Source organism: Castor canadensis, chromosome 10 (genome assembly GCF_047511655.1).
Source record: "Castor canadensis chromosome 10, mCasCan1.hap1v2, whole genome shotgun sequence".
NCBI classification, from domain to species: domain Eukaryota; kingdom Metazoa; phylum Chordata; class Mammalia; order Rodentia; family Castoridae; genus Castor; species Castor canadensis.
Window position 1 is genome coordinate 142128616 of NC_133395.1, and position 18862 is coordinate 142147477.

At 41.8% G+C, this 18862-nt stretch overlaps 1 protein-coding gene across 9 annotated transcripts in view; it reads left to right on the forward strand.

The window, feature by feature from the left end:
* Atg7 (autophagy related 7) overlaps positions 1–18862 on the forward strand; it is a 238161-nt gene that overhangs the window by 19480 nt on the left and 199819 nt on the right. For 7 of the 9 annotated variants that reach the window (XR_012436383.1, XR_012436385.1, XR_012436384.1 and 4 more), the window contains exons 2-7: positions 3258–3424; positions 3984–4038; positions 9313–9430; positions 12137–12214; positions 16240–16356; positions 17599–17748. Coding sequence is in view for 4 of the 9 variants with exons in the window: in XM_074044433.1 (XP_073900534.1) it covers positions 3277–3424; positions 3984–4038; positions 9313–9430; positions 12137–12214; positions 16240–16356; positions 17599–17748 (666 nt within the window). In the remaining 5 variants the exon portion in view is untranslated. Of the gene's footprint in view, positions 1–3257; positions 3425–3983; positions 4039–9312; positions 9431–12136; positions 12215–16239; positions 16357–17598; positions 17749–18862 lie in introns of those variants that run through there. The other 2 variants (XR_012436386.1, XR_012436388.1) reach the window with 2 other exon arrangements.

Here is an 18862-nt window from a genome sequence, read left to right on the forward strand (position 1 = left end):
TGTGATGGCAAAAAGTCCAGCGCAAGCTGTTTGAAACAGTTGTGGCTGGGATGGTACCTTCAGGAGCCAGAGCTGTGCTTCAGCAGCAAGCAGCTGTGGTTGTTGTATAGCTTCCTCAAGGCATCTATGGAGTGTCCAAAGCAGCCAGCACTGGTGTGAGGACAGTCTGGTTGCTTGGCTGGCAGCCCTCTGGTCAAGGCCCAGGGCTCCAAGGAAGGGTCTAACAGCTGTCAATGAGAGAGTCAGATTGCTCAGACCCCCAAAACCTTACCTTATTTAAAAGAAAAATCAACACTAAAAGATAAAGGCTTATCTTTGCCATTAGCAGTGATTTAACAATGTTTAGTTCCTGTCCCTCTAGTCTGTCTCTATGACTGAATAGCCAAAGCAATCTGAGTAAAAAGAACAATGCTGGCATCATTACAGTATCTGATTTCAAGATACACCACACAGCCATAGTAACAAAAAAAGCTTGGTTTTGGCACAAAAACAGACATGTAGACCAATGAAATAAAATTGAGGACCCAGAAATAAATGCATGCATCTTTAGCCAACTGATTCTCAACAAAGATGCCAAAGATATACATCCTCTTCAAGTGGTGCTGGAAAAACTGGATATTCACATGTAGAAAGACTGAAACTAGACCCAAGTCTCTCACTTGGTACAAAAATCAACTTGGATTAAACATCTTAACGTCAGACCCAAGGCTTTGAAAGTGCTGGCATAGGCAATAATTTCCTAAATAGGACCTCAACAGTTCAATGCTCTTAATCTCTCAAGGTCACCTTTCTGGGTCACCTTTGTTTCCTCAGATCAGCCTTTCCCTGTCATTGTTGCTGATTTCCAGTGTTGTTATTACTATTATCCTTCCAAGAATGACCCTGCCTTTCAAGTGTCTTGTCTTTCATCTGAGCTCCATTCCAGCCAGTTGTAGCTTGACATCCCAAGGGATGCTCTCTGTCATCCTTGTTCTGTTTTGTTTTGCAGTGCTGGAGATCAAATCCAGGGCTTCACATATGCTAAGCATGTGCTCTACCATTGAGCTACACCTCTGTCGTACTTGAATCTACCAAGTTTGGTCACTTTCTCTTTAAATGACACGAAGGAGGGTCTCCTCTTTTCCAGTATCAGCTCTTCGTAGATCCTTAGCCTCTTTAAGTTTGCTTGGTCTCCCCCCTGTCCCCTCTCCCTGTGGTGCTGGGGATGTAACCCAGGGCCTCATGCATGCTAGGCAGGCACTCTACCACTGAGCCACACCCCAGGCCCTCTTAGACTCTTAACTGATGTCCCTGTCTGCCTCCTTCGAAGTCCTTTGCTGTACAGAATTGTGTCATGCTCTGTGTGGAACTGCTGCTGGCTTCCACTGCAGACTTAGGCTCACATTCCAGCTTCTCGTGTGTGCCCACATTACCTGTTCAGCTTCTGCTTGCATCTCTTGCTCAGGACAAACCATCTTTGTAGGGACCACTTGTATCCTGCTGTTCCTGTGCTTGCCAGGATGGTTTCTTTGCTCTTCTTGTTCCTTCTGTCTTCTAGCCAGCATCCTCGTCCTCTCCAACTTACCTCAGTGTTCTGCTCCTTCACAGAGCATTTTTGCATGCCCTGGCCAAATACTCAACTCCTCCATCTTGATTTTTTGTCATTTTTTATGTAGAGCACAAAGGTGCTTTTTATCGTATAGCTACTGTCTCTGCTTCTTATCTCTGATTCTAAAATCCAACAAATTTGGAAAAGTGAAAACTTTTTAATCTTGGCACAAAACTGAACTTTTAAAAATATTCATAACTTTTATTTGAATTAACTATTATTGTATCAGCAAGAGGATTTTATTGGAAACAACAATTATAAATGTCTCACTGTTTAGCTATGTAAAATTAGGAAATCAACATGATCTCAGGCAGGAAATTAGGAAAAATAGTAAAACCTTATTGCCTAACATTGAGAGTAATGAGAAGAGGATTAGCAGAGTTAAACCAAGTTATGCAAATCCGTCATGGGTAAGTTTGTTGAGGTAGATGTTTACCTAATCAAAATGTGATGGTGGGTAAGTCTAAGCTGAAGGGTTTTAAACAAATTCTCTAAAATAGACACATAGCCAAGGCATAGGCATAAAAATCTCTTTGGCAAATATAGGATTGTTGCTGAGTTTATTTTCATTTTTCTTTGGCAGAGACAATGTTAAGACAGTGGATGTATTGTAGGAAATAGCCCAAATAAAATAATGCAGAGGCTGATAACTGGGGATACCTACAGCATTGTGCTTCTCACACTAGGGTCTGAGGTCTGTGCACACTGAGAGCGTGAAGGGGAGAGAGGAAGTTGAGTATAACAGGCATGACTGCCAGGAAGTTCAAGTTCATTTGATGACTCAAGGGAGAAAATGAAGCATTAGAATAATGTATCATGATGCAAAATGCAAACTTTCTATGCATTTGAATGACAAAACATGAAATTTAAAAGAAGTGGGGGCCCATGGGAGGTGGGGAGGGACTTACCCTGCATTCCCCCTGTTGGGGATGAGGAAGAGCTCATCTGAGACAGGCAGATTATTGCATTGCTAACTGGATGAACTGTGGATTATGTATTTGTAGAGCTCCCTATGGCCACAAAGAATGGTAACATCCTCCGAGATGTGACTGTCTCAAAGGACTAACACTGGTGCATCAGTTAGAGTCACTGATAACAAGGAAGATACAGGGGAGTTGAGACCAGGGACAGTGACTCAAGGCCTACCACACATGAAGCCCTAGGTTCCATCCCCAGCACCAAAACAGACAAAAAAAAGTTAAGGTCAGAAAGGGTTACTTTAAAAAATTACTAATCTTGACAACACCACAAATTACTCAGTATAGTTTTCAAAGTTGCGTGTTAAGTGAAATAATCCAGTCATTAAAGCACAGGTATGCTATGTGACTTCAGTTACAGTAGGAATCTAAGATCGTTAAACTCATAATGACAGAAATTAGAATGGTGAGTTTTAGGGGCTCAGGGGAGAGGAGAATGGCTGTATAGAGGGTGTACAATTCCATTTTTGCAAGATGAAAGTGTTGTGGAGGTTTGTTTGACAACATTGAGAATATACTTCATGACACTGGCAGTAGACTTCAAATGGTCAGGAGGCTAAACTGTGTCGTGTGGCTGTACCTTTCATTACTTTTGTTTGTTTGTTTAAATTAAGCTTATTATAAGTGTTCTTTCTCAGCAAGATTTATGTGGTTATGCTGTTTTTCTATATTTTGTTGTATTTTTTCAATAGGCAAGTCAGAGCGGCAGCTATGGGGGATCCTGGACTCCCCAAATTGCAGTTTGCCCCCTTCAGTAGTGCCTTGGATGTTGGCTTCTGGCATGAGTTGACCCAAAAGAAGCTGAATGAATATCGGCTGGATGAAGCTCCCAAGGACATTAAGGGTTATTACTATAATGGTAGGCATCTTTTGTGATCTTCTGTGGTCCTCTTAGACCTCCAGTATGATGTCAGCTACCATCCATCTATCTATCATCATGATATCTCTCTGTATGCCTATCTATCTGTCTATCTGTCTATCATCATATCTGTCTACCTACCTACCTGTTATGGACATGGAACCCAGGGCTCACGCGTAACAGACAAATGCTGTACCCCTGAGCCACATCCCCAGCCCTCAGCTTTGATTTCCTGTTCTTCATATTCAGAGCTCTCCACTAGTTTCTCCTTCCAAACTTATTAATCCAAATACTAATTACTTAGCCTTGTAGGGGGGAGGAGATTGGAAATACTTTTTTTCCAGGGAATCTTTTGCTTTTGGCAAATCCCTCATATTTACAAGAGCCCTGTTACATTCTGTCATTATCTGTAGACATTATCTATGAACCATAGAAAAGCACAAATTAGATTGGGCACTTTGAGCCTAATTTAAAAAGAACAGAACTGTTCACAGACATTTTTGCTATAAATGCTACTTTTCTGACTTGTTACTCAAAACGTGCTAATCCTTCTGTCCAGGTGATTCTGCTGGGCTGCCAGCTCGCTTAACATTGGAGTTCAGTGCTTTCGACATGTGAGTATTTATATTTTGGAAATTAAAGTAAAGAGCGCTGCTTGCTTTTGGCGAGGAGTGAGTATTGTTACCTCTCCCAGGTGGACTGCAGGAGGAGCTAGGTAAGCCCAGTGAGCAGAGTACCTCCTGACTCTCATGTACCTCCCACTGAGACAAGTGTTAGTTGCTTAGGATTACCTGGCCCATTGTTTTCAACAACAAAAAAATAAGTATTTTTTAGAGCCTGTCAGGTGCTAAGTACCTTCTAGATTGACTAGGACTTGGATAACATCCCTCCTAGCTTTGGCTGTAGTTAATATTTTATGATTCTTCACTGGTACCTCTCGACTTAACTCCTTTAGTTGTTTATCCATGGGCATCAGTCGGTTAATTTTATTAGGCTGTTTCTGCATACAACTTACTATGCATGGCATTACAAAACAGAATGACAGATATATCTTCAAAGAATTTTTTTTTAAATCCACCTGGCGGCTATGGGAGTTGCTAGAGAAGAAAGAGGTATTTATTGTGTATTTAATTAGCCAGGGATGTGCTTTTTTATAACTGCCAGGATTTTTCTCTCCTTTTCAGATAAGGAGATCATGGGTCAAAATGTAAAATGGCTGGCCCAGTGTTATACCTAGCTAAATTTAGAAAGCAGAAGTGAGAAAAAACATGCATCCATTAAGTGTGTTTCTGAAATACAGTCTGAGTAGCTAAGGGGATTGTGTTATTTTTTATGATACAGAGAAACCAGGAGGAAACACTTTCTAGGAGCAGGTAAGTTTGGCTCCAAACATGTTGAGTTTGAGTGACAGGGTCCACTAGTAATGTGGAAGGTTAGACTCCATCCGGGAGTCTAACAATCTTATAGCATAAGAAGATCACAGGGTACAATCAATGAGTAGCCTGGTCAGAGAAGAAAAAGAGGATACTGAGCTGGCCAAGGAAACCTGTGGTCAGAGAACCCAACCATTGTCCCAGAAACCAGAAAAGGAAGTACTTTCAGGATGGTCAACAAGGTCAGTGTTTAATATACAGTCATTGGATTTGTTGACTAAGTTATTTGAGGTTCTTGTGAGTTTGGTTTCACAGAAGGGTGGAATCATAACCACACTGAGAGGCTTTAAGGTTGCTGAGGGATGAAGAATTAAAGGTACTGACAAGTCCGTTGTGCTCTACAGTACCTCACCACTGCCAAGGTGAGGGCCTTGGGGAGATGAAGAGATCTTCGAAGGTCTGCCTGTTCAATGGCTAGGGTATTTCTGGTAAAGTGGCTCTAAAATTTTTTTAATGTCTCAAAAAATCAATACATTTTATTCTTTATCTCCAAAATATTGGAAAATTTAAAAGTATAATATAAATCCAAAACTGTTAGTCTTTATATCTTTGAAAAGTACATGTTGGTGCTTCTTTTCCCTTTTAAGGTTTTCTTGATCCATCACAAATTCCTTGTGATTACTTGTTAAAACAAATTAAATCCTAGTAATCACCCTCCAGTTTTGGCAAAAAACTACCTTACTTTTGGAGCAGTTACAATATAATGAGTAAAATATACAAGCATTAAACTGTCCAATGAGGGTGAAAGGGAACATCAGGTTTTCGTTTCATATGCAGAGTTTTGGGTTCATCTCCTACTGGCCTTGCTCCTGTCTCCGTCTTGACACCAGACTGAGGTTCTGTTTGTGCTTGAAGATTTTTTTTTTTTTTTTTTGTGGGACTGGGGTTTGATCTCGGGGCTTTGTGCTTTTGCAGGTGCTCTACTGCTTGAGCCACATCTCCACTTCTGTGCTTAAAGATTTTAAGAATTTTACTCTTTGGACATTAATTAGAAAAATGTAATTCATAGAAGTTAAGTTTGATCTTATTATAAAAGCACCTTAAAATGAGTAGCCTAGAAAGTTTGGTGGCAGACACTCTGTGATCCTACAGCTGTGACCTTCACACAGATTGCTGGATCTCACTGGAACATGTTTTTCCCTTCGACTGTTATGTACTCCCCCACCCCCCTGCCCGATGTCATGAAGCACTGGGACAGAGTAGGGAGGTGAGAACGAATAAGGCATGGTCCTCAGTGCTGTGAAAATACCCTTGACTTTGATGTTTGAAGACCTGGGTCCTATGGCTTATTAACTGTGCTACCTCAGATAAATCTTTTTACTTCTCATTTCTAGAATGTTCTCTGTCTTTGAACATTCCTTCCTTTTTAAAAGTCTGATTGTTTTGAGTTCCTCTTTCATAGCATGGTTAGAAAGTGTAATGGAATCACTTGGGAATACACAGAAAGCAGGAATTGCTTTTGTCCAGATTTTCTTCATTACTCTGCCTCTGTTTTATTGCCATATATCTGCATGGGTTTTAGAGAAAGTATGAATTTATTTATCAGCAAATGTCTACACTGCACAGAACGTGTAGGTGTTAGGAATGCAAAGACTCATGAAACACGTCCTACTGAGCTCCACTGCAGTATGTATGTGATAGAAGACAGAGACTTGCATTGTGGTGTGCTCAGTGCTGTATAAATGTGGAGAGTAATCGTTATTTCAAGATTACCTGCTTCCTCTGTGTCTTGATACTAGAATGTGCTGAGCACTGGGCATACAGAGAGGAATGTAGTATAGGTGAGAGCTACCATTCCTAGTACTCATTTCTGGATGCCACAGTGTCTCAGCTTTTGCACAGTACCAGATAAATCCCTATATTCCAAGATCTGGAAGTCTCTGCTAGCAGTTGGAGACTCAGGATCCTGCTGGCTGAACTGTGTGCCACCAGTTGTCAGTCCAGAATCTTTTTATCAGGCACCATGTCATGAAATGGAGAATGCAGTGTTAGGACAGGGGACACTGCTGAACCAGACCCAGAAGTAGAAGAGCTTAGCACAAAAGAAGTTTAATTCTTGCTCACTTAATCATCCAGGGCTAGTGTCCAGTCTTTTTCCATCTATGGCTCTGTCATCCTTGAGGACTTTGCCTTTGTGTCTTGGTTAAGTCTGAGTTGTTACTTTTGGGTAACAATAGCTAGAAAGGTAAAGAAAGCCAGGGTGAAAATAGGTAGAAGAGACGGGTCCATTTGTTTAGCCTCTGGTGAGGACAGTGGGTAGCAACATGACATGGTGGGAGTGTATATAGGAGCAAAAGGTCATATCTAGAGCAGAACCACAGAGGAAGAGAGAGGACAGGCCACACTCAGGCTTAAGAGATCTACCTTTTGAGGGCAGCTCCCCAATGACATTAGGACCTCCCACTAGGTTTCACCTCCTCCCAGTAGTGCCACTCTAAGAGCCAAGCCTTTAACACATGGGCCTTTAACACGTTGAGGAATGCTCAACGTCCAGACCGTAGCACTAGGTTGGTATGTACATGATTGAGAATCCACTTGTGGCTTTAGAGTATGGGGAAGGTTGCCAATTCAGATTTTTTGCAGCACCTTTATTAAAGTATAATCCACCTGCCAGAAAATTCACCCTCTTAAAATGTGCATATGAGTTGTTTTTAATACTTCATACAGTTGGGCAGAACATTTTCATCACCCAAAAAGAAGTCCTTAGCAGTCATTCTACATTCCCTCCCCTGGCCTCTGTCTCTGAGAATTTGCCTATTCTGGACATTCATAGACAGAAACAAAAGAAACTAAAGGGTCAGAACGAGTCTCCTGTCCCCATGTGTCAGGCTTGTGTTCATTACTCTGGCCACCTCCCCTGGTGGGAATTCAATTGCGAAAAGTGCTTTTCCATCCATTGCTGTCACTAGCCAACTTGTCTGAGTGCTGTTGTTCCTAGGAGCCATCCTGTCAAGGCCTGAGTTCTTGGGATGTGGTTTCATGGCCCTTGCATACTTGGAGCATGTGGCCATTTAGGAAGAAGGGACCTTTCTCTTCTGTGCTTTCCCCAGCATGGGTTCTGGCCTCCTCCTGTCTTCTTCCTCTAACTGTTAGCTTCCTTCTCCCTCCCTCCAGGCCTCATCTTACCCCCTTGTGATTTCTCTCTCTCTTTAAGCCTGTCTTTGATGTCCTCATCTCACCTGGATAAGGATATTCTTTTATTGGAGGAGCCTAGTGACAAACAGCTCTGATTTGCTGACTCATAGCTCCTGAGGAAAAGCTCAGGTCATTGATAGTTAGCTTCCTCCTCTCAACAGCATCTGGCATGTAATTCTACAGGTGTCCATTCATTGTGCCCTGGTGCCTGTCCTAGGCTTAGATCCCTTCTCCTTCCAGCCCCGTGAGCACCATTGTACACAGATAAACATGGAAAGACAATGGAGCGTTCATCCCATGCAGATACCATCAGTGTGACAAGCAACACTGCATGCTCTCCGCCTTAGTTGTTAGGGAAGACAGTATTAGACCACTAATGTGTGACACTTTCATTTACCAGTTGTAACCTCTGAAACACAAGTTAATCACTTCAAAGAAGAGAGCAGATTTGACCATAACTGAATTTGTATTAAGAATCAACCCATCTTCTCTTCTCTTGACTCTGATTTCTGAGGCCTAAAGAGGCCTTCAGGGCAGTGTAGCAGGTGTAAGCCATGAGACTGGCACCATAGATTGACAGGTAGCCCATGTGTCATGCATTTTATTTGTGGAACTCTGATGACCCCAGGGCAACCACTATGTGCAGAGCTGTGTTCAGGGTATGGCATGGGTGGGCCAGGTTGTGGGATGATCAGGAGAAGACTCACTCCCAGCCCTCAGGGTGTCTACTGACCTCTAGTAGGGGTATATGATTGTCATTCTTAAAAATGCTCTAAAATATTATGTTCTATTTTATGAATAAACTATTACTAGAGACAGTAGGTAATGGCTTCCTGCTAGAGGAGGGGTTAGAGCAGTGCCTTGAGCCTGAGGAGGGTCTGAGCAGGGAGTTCTGGTTTTTGATTCCACTCTGCCTGGGACTATGTGACTCTAGGTCAGTTGCTTAAATATTTAAATAGGAGAGAGAACTGTTGTGAGAATTAAGCCTTGCATCGTTCCTGGGTCAATGATGTTGAATAGGGGAAGGAGTAAAAACTAGGAAGTAAAAGATAAGGAATAGAGACAACAACAAAACTAGGAAGTGAACGTTAGGGGCCAGAGGAAGAATGGTGTGCTGACAGGTTATGGTACAGGGCTGTGGAGGCTTCTTTTGGAATGGCACCTGACTTTTAGCCCTTGAACAGTGGCATTCATCTTTTCCCAGAGAAATGTGCCATTAATCTCCCTGCAGTATTGAGTGATGCTGTGGCTCACTTGTCATTCTCTGATTGGTTTGGAATCCCTGCTGGGCCTGGCTGACTGTGTTCCTCTTGGGTTCAGGAGTACCCCCACCCCTGCACGCTGCTGCCCTGCTGTTGGAACACTGTATAACACCAACACGCTTGAGGCTTTCAAGACTGCAGATAAGAAGCTACTTTTGGAACAAGCAGCAAATGAGGTGAGCTGGTCAGACCTGATGCATCTGTTGTATTTCCTGTGGTCCTGGCAGGTGTAGTCTTTCCCATGAGGCACATGGGTCTGTTGCAGAAACTACTGCATAATGGATACAAAGATGTTGGCAAGTTTCTTTTAATTTCCCCAGAGAGAATATGCCTAGCTCTCTGCTGTGCTGGTGAGAATGTTAGGGAGAAGACAGCCAGGCCCTCAGCTGAGGACAGACCAAAAATTCATGGCAGAGGTTAAAAATGAAGTTTGCTGTTTATCTCCAGTGAGTGTTTTAGAAGAGCCTGACCTCTTGGAGTTACATTCCTGTGGCTGAATGCGTCTGGGTGCCCCATGCTCTGTGCCCCCAAGAGGCTTGATGGTCCTGTGCACCACGATGCCATAGGAGATTACCATGCAGTGTCTCTGGCGTGGTCAGGGTCAAATCTAATTGACGCCTGCTGATTTACGAGGCCCTCTGTGGCCTGGCCCCTGCTGGCCTCTTTGGCCTGTCTATCCTGCCTCTTGCCCTTGCCTTCTCTGCCTCACTGACAGAAAATCACTGTTCTTTGTTCCCTCCTTTCTTCTTGGAATGTCTTTCTTTTGCTTCTTCACATATTAAAATGGTGGGTTGGGGGAGGAAGAGGAACTGTTTATCCCAATCCTCTTTATCCCACTTAATTGAGAGATCTATATGCTAGCCTTCAAAACGATGTCGTCTTATATACTGTTGATAGTGCAGCCATTGGGCAAAACAGTGTAGGTTCCTGCACATGATCCTGCAATCCTACTGCTGGATGTATATCCAAAGGAGATGAAATCAGTATGTTGAAGAGACCCCTGCACTCCCAAGTTCATTGCATCACTATTCACAATAGCCAAGAAAGATACGGAATCAATCAAGGTGTCCATCAATGGATGAATGAATAAAGAAAATGTGGAACATATATACAACGGAATATTATTCAGCCACAAAAAGAAGAAAACCTCATCACTGGCAGCATGGATGGAAGTGGAGGACATTAGAGTAGGTGAAATAAGCCAGACAGAGAATGACAAATATCGTATGTTCTCATTCATATGTAGAAGGTAAACTAGTTGGTCTCATAGAGAATAGAATAGTGGTCACTAGAGTCTAGGAAGGGGACGGGAGAGGAGCTAGAGAGAGAATGGGTAACAGGTACCAGTAGATAGGAACAAATTTTATATATATATATCATAGTAAAATTTACAATAATTTATTGCATATCTCAAAAAAAACTAGAAACATCCGGCAGAGTGACTCAAGCGCCTGCCAAGCAATTGTGAGGCCTTGAGTTCAAACCCCAGTGCTGGCAAAAAAAAAAAAAAAAAAAAACCTAGAAGAGAGGAATTTGAAGGATCCCCACAACAAAAATTAGAAAAGCTGATTACACCAATTTGATCATTATACATAGTGTACATGTATTGAATTATTACTGCATTGTGCTCCATAGATACATAACAATTATCAATTTGAAAAAAGATTTCCTGTGAGCACCATGATAAGACAAAAATCCAATGTAGGGGAAGAAAAAGAGGAGTGGTATTTATTTATGTGAGTGTAATGGTCAGAAGGAGGTCCTCTCACTGGTCCTGAGCAGGCTCTGCTCATATCCCCTGCAGTTGGCACAGTTTCTGACTTTGGCAATGAGGCTCATTTTTCTTGACCTGTGCCTTGCTGGTCCCGGTCCCCCCACATTGGCCACACACTTAAAGGGAGTCTCCAGAAAGTTGGATCAGGTTTTACTCCATAGTGGAAAAAGCAGGTTGCTCCTCACAGAGTCCCACCTTAACTAGGGCTCCAGCTTCTGGCAGTTCCCACCCTGTCTCATCAACTTGTCAGAAAGTGGCAGCCCACCCTTCACAGTCCGCTGTGCAGCTCCTCCAAGGGTATGATGGCAGCAGTGGGATCTACTTCTCTTTGCTTGCTCCCTTCTTACACCCACACTTGGGGAATGGTTCTTCTCTTTGCATCACTGTTTTGTCTTACCCCACAACACAAACACTAATCTTAGCTACTAAAATGTCTTGTCATCACCAGCTGCTAACCACTCCCGGCTTTTGTTTTCAGCCACAGTTCTTGCTGAGTGCACATAAACCTGAATTTTATTCTCTTTCTTTATCTCTCGAGGTGAGAGGATCCCAAATAAGGCTTTAAGAAATCCCCTCCATGTAGTTCACATCTCTTCCTTCCAGAACCTCCCTGGGCTCTTTGCCTCTCTCCAGCTGAGTCTGATGTTCCTCCCAGGAATTGTCCCTGCTTCTATGATAGCCAGTCCTACATGGTGCTGACCTTGTGCATCTATGCCTGTCTTTCTCCCTAAACTAAGAGCTTCCTGAGGATAGGACTGTGTCTTTTATTTTTGCAACCCCGATGTGCCTGGTATGTAGGAGACAATAAGTAAATACCTGCTGATGGAAATTTGAAGGCATGAGTGGCCTGGTCACCTGCTCTGTTCTGAAACATAAGAGGGCAGATGCTTAGATTCTCTCATTGGGCTCAAGTAATCAGGGGAACAAGGATGGGGGAGGTAGTGTGAGGTGGGCAGTGAGGTAACAAAGCAATTCAGTGTCGGGGATTAGTGGGGCTGGGCCTGAAGGGAAGAAGAGCTCGATGCTTTTGAGTTCCATGCTGTGCTTGACAGTGAGCAGCTCAAAGATGTCTGGCAACTTGTCTTGACACTTTTCTTTCTTCTGGCAGATCTGGGAATCCATAAAGTCTGGCTCTGCTCTTGAAAATCCTGTGCTCCTCAATAAGTTCCTGCTCTTGACCTTTGCAGTAAGTTAATGGCAGCTCCCTGTTGCATCGGTGGACCAAGAGGATGCTCTGCTCTCTCCTCTCTGGAGCTGTTATTTTGCATTGTTCTCTACAGCTGTTAAAGGAACACTTGTTTGATTAATGGCCAGATAGTGCTGGCACTTATTAGCAGTGCAAAATTAATTCACTCCTAATGATCTCACTTGCTGTAGGTACATGGTTTCTCTAACAGGTGACCCAGCTGCCTTTGTTCAGGACAGAATAAAGCCAGGCTCAGGGAGTAGTCTTTTATTACATACAACTAACATCTTTTTTTAAGTACAGTCCTCAGATCTCACTTGCTAGGCCTGTTGTGCTAGTGACAAAATGCCTGAGATAATTGATTTATAAGGAGGAAAGGTTTGTTTTTGGCTCACAGTTCAGGAGTTTCAGTCCGTAGTCACTTGACCTCATTGCCTTTGATCCTGTAAGAGCATGTGACAGAAGGAGTTGCTTATGTCATGACAGTTGGGAATCAGAGAGAGAGAGAGTCAGGAGGGTGCTGAGCTTTCAATATCCCCTTCCAAGGCATAGCCCCAGTGAGCTAACTTCCTCCACTAGGCCTTACCTCCTCAGGGTCCCACCTCCTCCCAATAGTACCACAGGCTGAAGACCAAGCCTTTGATCCAAACTATAGTATCTGTCATGTGAGGGAAAGGAGCTTCTGGGTTAGATTTGATCATGCCACATGGCTTGACTAGTTGATCTAGTTTAAAAATTTTTTAAAGGCAGCCTTGAAGAGGAGAGGAAATCACATGAGGGCTGAGGGTAACATCTGCCACCTAGAGACCTAGGGGTAAGGAGCTGGAGGGAATGAAGGTCTCATTGAGGGGGAAAGTTGGAAAAGGGTAAGGGTTACTTACAGAGGTACCAGCCCTGCACATGCACACATGCATGCTTGTACATGCACAGAAATGTTTGTACAGATAGTTCTTACTGTGATTGTTCATTTTAGGATTTTTTAATCTTACAATGATGCAAAAGCATCATCAGACAGCCATTCCAGTTTCCATTTTCAGTGCAGTAGTCAGTAAGTTATAGGAGCTGTTCAACACTTTATTCCATAAGAGGCTTTGTGTTAAATGATTTTGCCCAACAGTAGGCTAATATCAGTGTTTTGAGAACATTTAAGGTAGGCTGCGCTAAGTTAGGTGCATAAAATACATTTCTACCTAGAATGTGATATTTTCAACTAATGATGGTCTTGTCTGGACATAATGCCATGTGTATGTGTGTGTGTAAAAGGCCAGCTTCTTATAATTGTGTTAACCATATGATGTCTGTCAAGTGTATTTTCCATATACATACACTGTACATTTATTTTGTTTCTGCTGTTCCCTGTTATAAAAACATGTTGCCATGAGCAGTACCGGATGTGTTGATATTTGTTTATTTAGAATAAGTTGTTAGGAGTAGACCTATAAGCATATTAATGTTGCTATGTATTACTTTACACCAGCTTCATCAGCTGTGGCTTTAAACCCCTTCCACACACTTTATTTTTAACAAGTCGTAGGTCTTGCCTTTCTTCCCCCTGCTTCTCCTGAATGCTGCTGATGATTCATCAGTAGGCAGGGGAGGGGGTGGTGGGACTTCAACCTCTGGACTTACCAGTGGACAGTTATCTAGAGGAGCATATTTCTCTACCTGTTCCAGTGGGGGGGAAAGAAAAAGATGATTCAGTCCTGTCAGGTTACTTGGAGCAAATTGACATCGATCATTTGTTTATACGGTAGAGTAATTTTATAGGTTCTCTTCTAGGATAGGTTTAAATACTGCTAAAAATTTCTGGGTTTCTTAGTTGAACATCAATCCATTTTTTATACCAAGGATTCTTGTGAGTTGGCAATTGGTGTTTAATGAGAAAATAACATTAGCACTTATTGAAAGTTTTAAGGTATTTCCTACAGTCAATAGGTGTGTTGGCCTTTGTTGCCCTTTTTACTAAGTGTTCTAAGCCTGGCTTAAAAAAAAAAATTAAATCTGTCCTTTAAAATCTTCAGACACAAAGGTCTTTGTGTTTAATTTGATCAAGGTCTTTGTATCCTGAAAAGAATCCTAAGAAATTCAGGCCTTTTGACTTTGGAAGATGACCTGATAAAGCTTCTTAGACTGTGTGAGGTCCTTCATCTTGAATTGGTTAACCTTTTGCTAAAGATCAGTTATGACAAATCATTTAAGTACAAAGAAGAGAGAATAATCTCTAGGGGTGTTCTTGATTTCCTTTTCACTGTTTTTAGACCTCAGAGGACCAGACATTTCATTAATCTCAATTTTGCAGTTAGTTTCACTGTTATAAAAAGGGAATTTTTTCTTAGTTGATCAATTACTGTCAGAGTTAGTGTCTGCAGGAGCTATAATTACTAGGCTTTTTCATCTGGGAGCATGCTTATATATAAATTTATATTTAAAAAGTTATCAAGTATGATTCCATTTATGTGAAAACCCAGAACAGGCACATCTACAGAGACAAATAATAGATAGGGATTGCCAGAGGATGGGGAGAAGAGGGCAGTGGGGACTTTCTGCTGATAGATACACAACTTCTTTTTGGGGTGATGAAATCCTCTAGATTTGGTAATAATGGTGGTTCAACCTTGTCAAAATAGTTTTCAGAGTCCACACCAAATTGTACACTTGAACATAATGAGTTTTATGGTGTGTGAATTACGTCTCAGTAAAAAAGTCATCTAGAAACCATCCAGTTTTTATTCTCAGCAAGATTCAAGAAGAAATATTACTTAGCCAAACAACTGTATTAGTGGTCAGTGGTCACAGAGTGGTAAGGAGTCTGCTTACCCTCGTAGCTCTGGAATTCTGTGTGTGAGTATTTCTGGCCCTAGCACTGCAGGAATTCAGTGGCAAGAGCCATCAGCTCAAGTTGTTGAGATAGTATCTAGGACAGCCTCCAGAGTCCTTTTCCCTGGTAACTTCCCCCTGGTGTGGGAATGGTCAGTCATTGTCTTGACAACGTTAGCCCTTCTATCTTTGCTGCCCAGTGCCTGGAGCTTCCTCATGACTTGTACTGTCAATCATGCACTTGCTTTCTCTCTGCTGCCTGATGATTGGAACCCAGAGTTATTTATATTTATCAAAGCATGTCATATTTTCCACAGATACTTTGCAAAGTACCTAGCAGTTGTTGACTTGAAGTTTTACCAAGAAGACATTTCCAAAGCAATATTATTTAGGTTGAGCATCCCTATCTGAAAATTCAAACTCCAAAATGCTCCAAAATCCAAAATTTTTTTAATATTGACATGATACCAAAAGTGGAACGTTCCACACCTGACCTCATGTTATGGCTGCATTTCAGTTAAAATATTGTACCAAATTACTAACCTCCAGGTTATGTATATAAAAAAATGAATTTTGTATTTAAACCTGCATCCTATCCCCAAGATACCTCATTATGTAATACTCCAGAACCTGAAACAACTCTGGTCCCAAGCATTTCAGAGAAGAGATGTGTAGGTATATGAACAGGATAACTTTCTCAATAATGTGTTTGGTTTCTTTGATCATGAAGAGAGCTTTACTGTGCTTAGAGGTGGAGCCTTCGCAGGTGACACATTGTGTGTGACACAGGGGGAGAAGCTGAAGTTTTGGAAGCAGAGCTCTGACCCCCATACTGCCACTGATTATTTTGTTGTTGTTCCGAGTTCCTTGCCCTTTCCTAAGCTTCAGTTTTCTGTCTGTAAGATGGCATAATAATAGTTTCCTCCTGGGGTGGTTTGTGTATTAAAGCATGACAGTGACAATGATTTGTTGTGCATCTTCTGTTAGCAAGTGGTTGGTAAAGTGTATTGTTGGTGTGTGCTGTGTGAGGGTGTTCTGGATCAAGACAGAAGACTGTTCTATCACAGTTCCTGTTTGAAATGAGAGTGTTTCTCATATGTTGTGTGCATGAGCTTTTCTCTCTAGGTGGCTGTGAGAAGTTGCTTTAATAGATGCATTTCAGCCTAATTATATTATTCTAATATCCAATTTCATATTTTTTATTCTAGGATCTAAAGAAGTACCATTTCTACTATTGGTTTTGCTACCCCGCCCTTTGCCTTCCTGAAAGCATACCTCTCATTCAGAGGCCAGTGGGCTTGGATCAAAGGTTTTCACCAAAACAGGTATCAACAAATAAAACAAAGTTTAGATAAAATTGTGTTTCCTGTGCAAAAGTAGTTGCATAGTTCATTCCAAAGATAAGCAGGCACTTCTCTGGATGGAGAGGTGGCAACTTCAGAATCCTCCACAGTTGACACTGGGTACGGTATTTACAAAATGTATGTAAATTCATTTTGAAGTAGTGAGCAGTAGATCTTCAGGTGTTCTGTGGCATTTGGTGAAATGCTAAAGCCTGCAGGGAGGAATTACAGGAGTATTTCAAAGCCTGTAAGAATTTACCAAAATGTGTTTTTCATTTTCATAGTGGGGAAACATAAAGCAATATTCTTTGGGAAGGGGGTCTTTGAAGCAAAACATAAGGCTTTCTCCTACCCTCGTACAAGTGGCAGAACTTCTCTACCAGGAATGGTATATGCAGAACTAGTCATTGTCATTGAAGAAGGTCATTAGAGATTAGTCATGAGAAGAGCAATTAAGATAATCAGGCTGCTAGAACACAGATCCTAACACAGGGAATTCTGCTGGCTGTTAAGGCAGTGATTGAATATCAGGATGATCTGAATCCATGAAGCATATCACTCACTAAACCCTGAATTCTGAAGCCAGGGAGCAGCCACTAATAATTCAGGAAACAAACTCATTTAGAACAAATTCAGGATTGTGGTTTTATGGAACTAAAAAGAGAAAACAAGAAGAAATCTAGGTTGGGGGAAAGGATTATGGATGGAGATTGACTGTGGGTATGGGGCTTCTTTTAGGGAGGACAAAAAAGTTCTAAAATTGTCTCAGTAGTGGCTCTTCAACCTTGTGGATATATTAAAAAAACAAACAAACCATCAATTCTACACTTTCAGTGGGTGAATTACAGGGTATGTGAATTATGTCTTAATAAAGCTATTAAGGATTTTGGTAAAATCTATCACTGTTAGGATCATGTTGGGTTATCACAGGAGAGAACAAATGCTTGGTTACCTCTCTAAATCCCTGTGATTGACAGCTCAGAGAACCACCCTGCCAAACCATAAAATGCCCCTTTGTGCTGCTGTCTAAAACACTGTCTTGTGAGGGAAAGTATTACATAAAGGTTAAGTGGTATTATCGGGTTCACTCTGTTCATTTGCTGCTAAAGAGTAATGGGTATGATCAGTCATTTCCAGCCTTCTGGCTTTAAGGTACCTTTCATTTTATACTCAGAACTGGATGTGTAACTTTCTAGAGAATAACTTCATCTTCACTGTTGTCAGATCCAAGCCCTGGAACGTGCATATGATGATCTCTGTCAAACAGAAGGAGTCACGGCCTTACCATACTTCTTAATCAAGTACGATGACAACATGGTGCTGGTTTCCTTACTTAAACATTACAATGATTTCTTCCAAGATCAAAGGACAAAGGTCAGAGAAACTTTGAGTGTCATTGTATTATCTGGTGAAAAAACAAATCTGAAGTTCAGGGTATGATAGGCCAGTATGAAATTTAAATTCAGATTTCCTGAGCCTCGCAAAGGATGTTTGGGAATATTTCCTTCTCTCTGCCTTCTCCCACCCCTACCATTCCCAGGTCACCTCCTGCTCCAGATTCCCATGGCTCTCTTTTAGCCCAGAATCGTTTTGAGATCTTGTTAGTGATAAAGCTATCTCCGTTTTCCCTCCTGATGTGTTGTACATCCATGTTTTAGTTTCCATTCCTAGTGCCACCACTGCAGTACAGGTGCCCCATCCCCCACCCCCTTTGTCTCACTCCTGTAGAGTTGGCATCTTCTTGCTTCCATCTTACATAACACTGCTATAGAAAAGTATTCCTCACAGTGTCCACATTCACTCCGTCGTTCATTGACCAAGAGCCCAATGGTGTCTTCCCTCTGGCCCCTGATACCTTTCCTGCCTCATCCTCCACTAATTTCCCCGTAAACCATTGCTCCAGCTAAGCTTGTCTGTTTTACGTAGAACCACCCCCATCACTGTCACCCAATCAAAAAACCTAGAGCCTTTTGTGTATCTTTCTTTTTCCTCATGTTGCATCATCTTTCTGAGACATTCTATCTGTGACTATCCTAAGAAACTTCCCTTAATGAGATTCTTCTCCCATGGTGACATGTTCTCATGAGTGTGGCCATGTGTGATTAGTCTCTTCGTGGCTAGACTCACTCTGCTTGTTTCCTGATTCTCACTTACAAGTCCAGTTGCCTGTTCAAGGTGTCTTCTGTGGCACATTAGACTGTGAGCTCTTAGATGGCAGGACTCATGCCTTATGGATCTGTCTGTGTCATGTCTAGCACTTGTCTGAGGCCCTCAATAAAATTCTTTTGAATGAATGAAAGAATACTGTAAATGTCTTTTAGAAGAGATCAGATATCTAATATGCTGTCTTAGCCATATGAGAAATTACAAATTAAAAATAAAAGATTAATAAATATTATGAAATTGTGAAATCAGGTAGAATAATTTCAGTAGCTATATAAATACATCAGAGCTGAGGAGAGAGAGGCCCTTAACTGATCGCCAAATA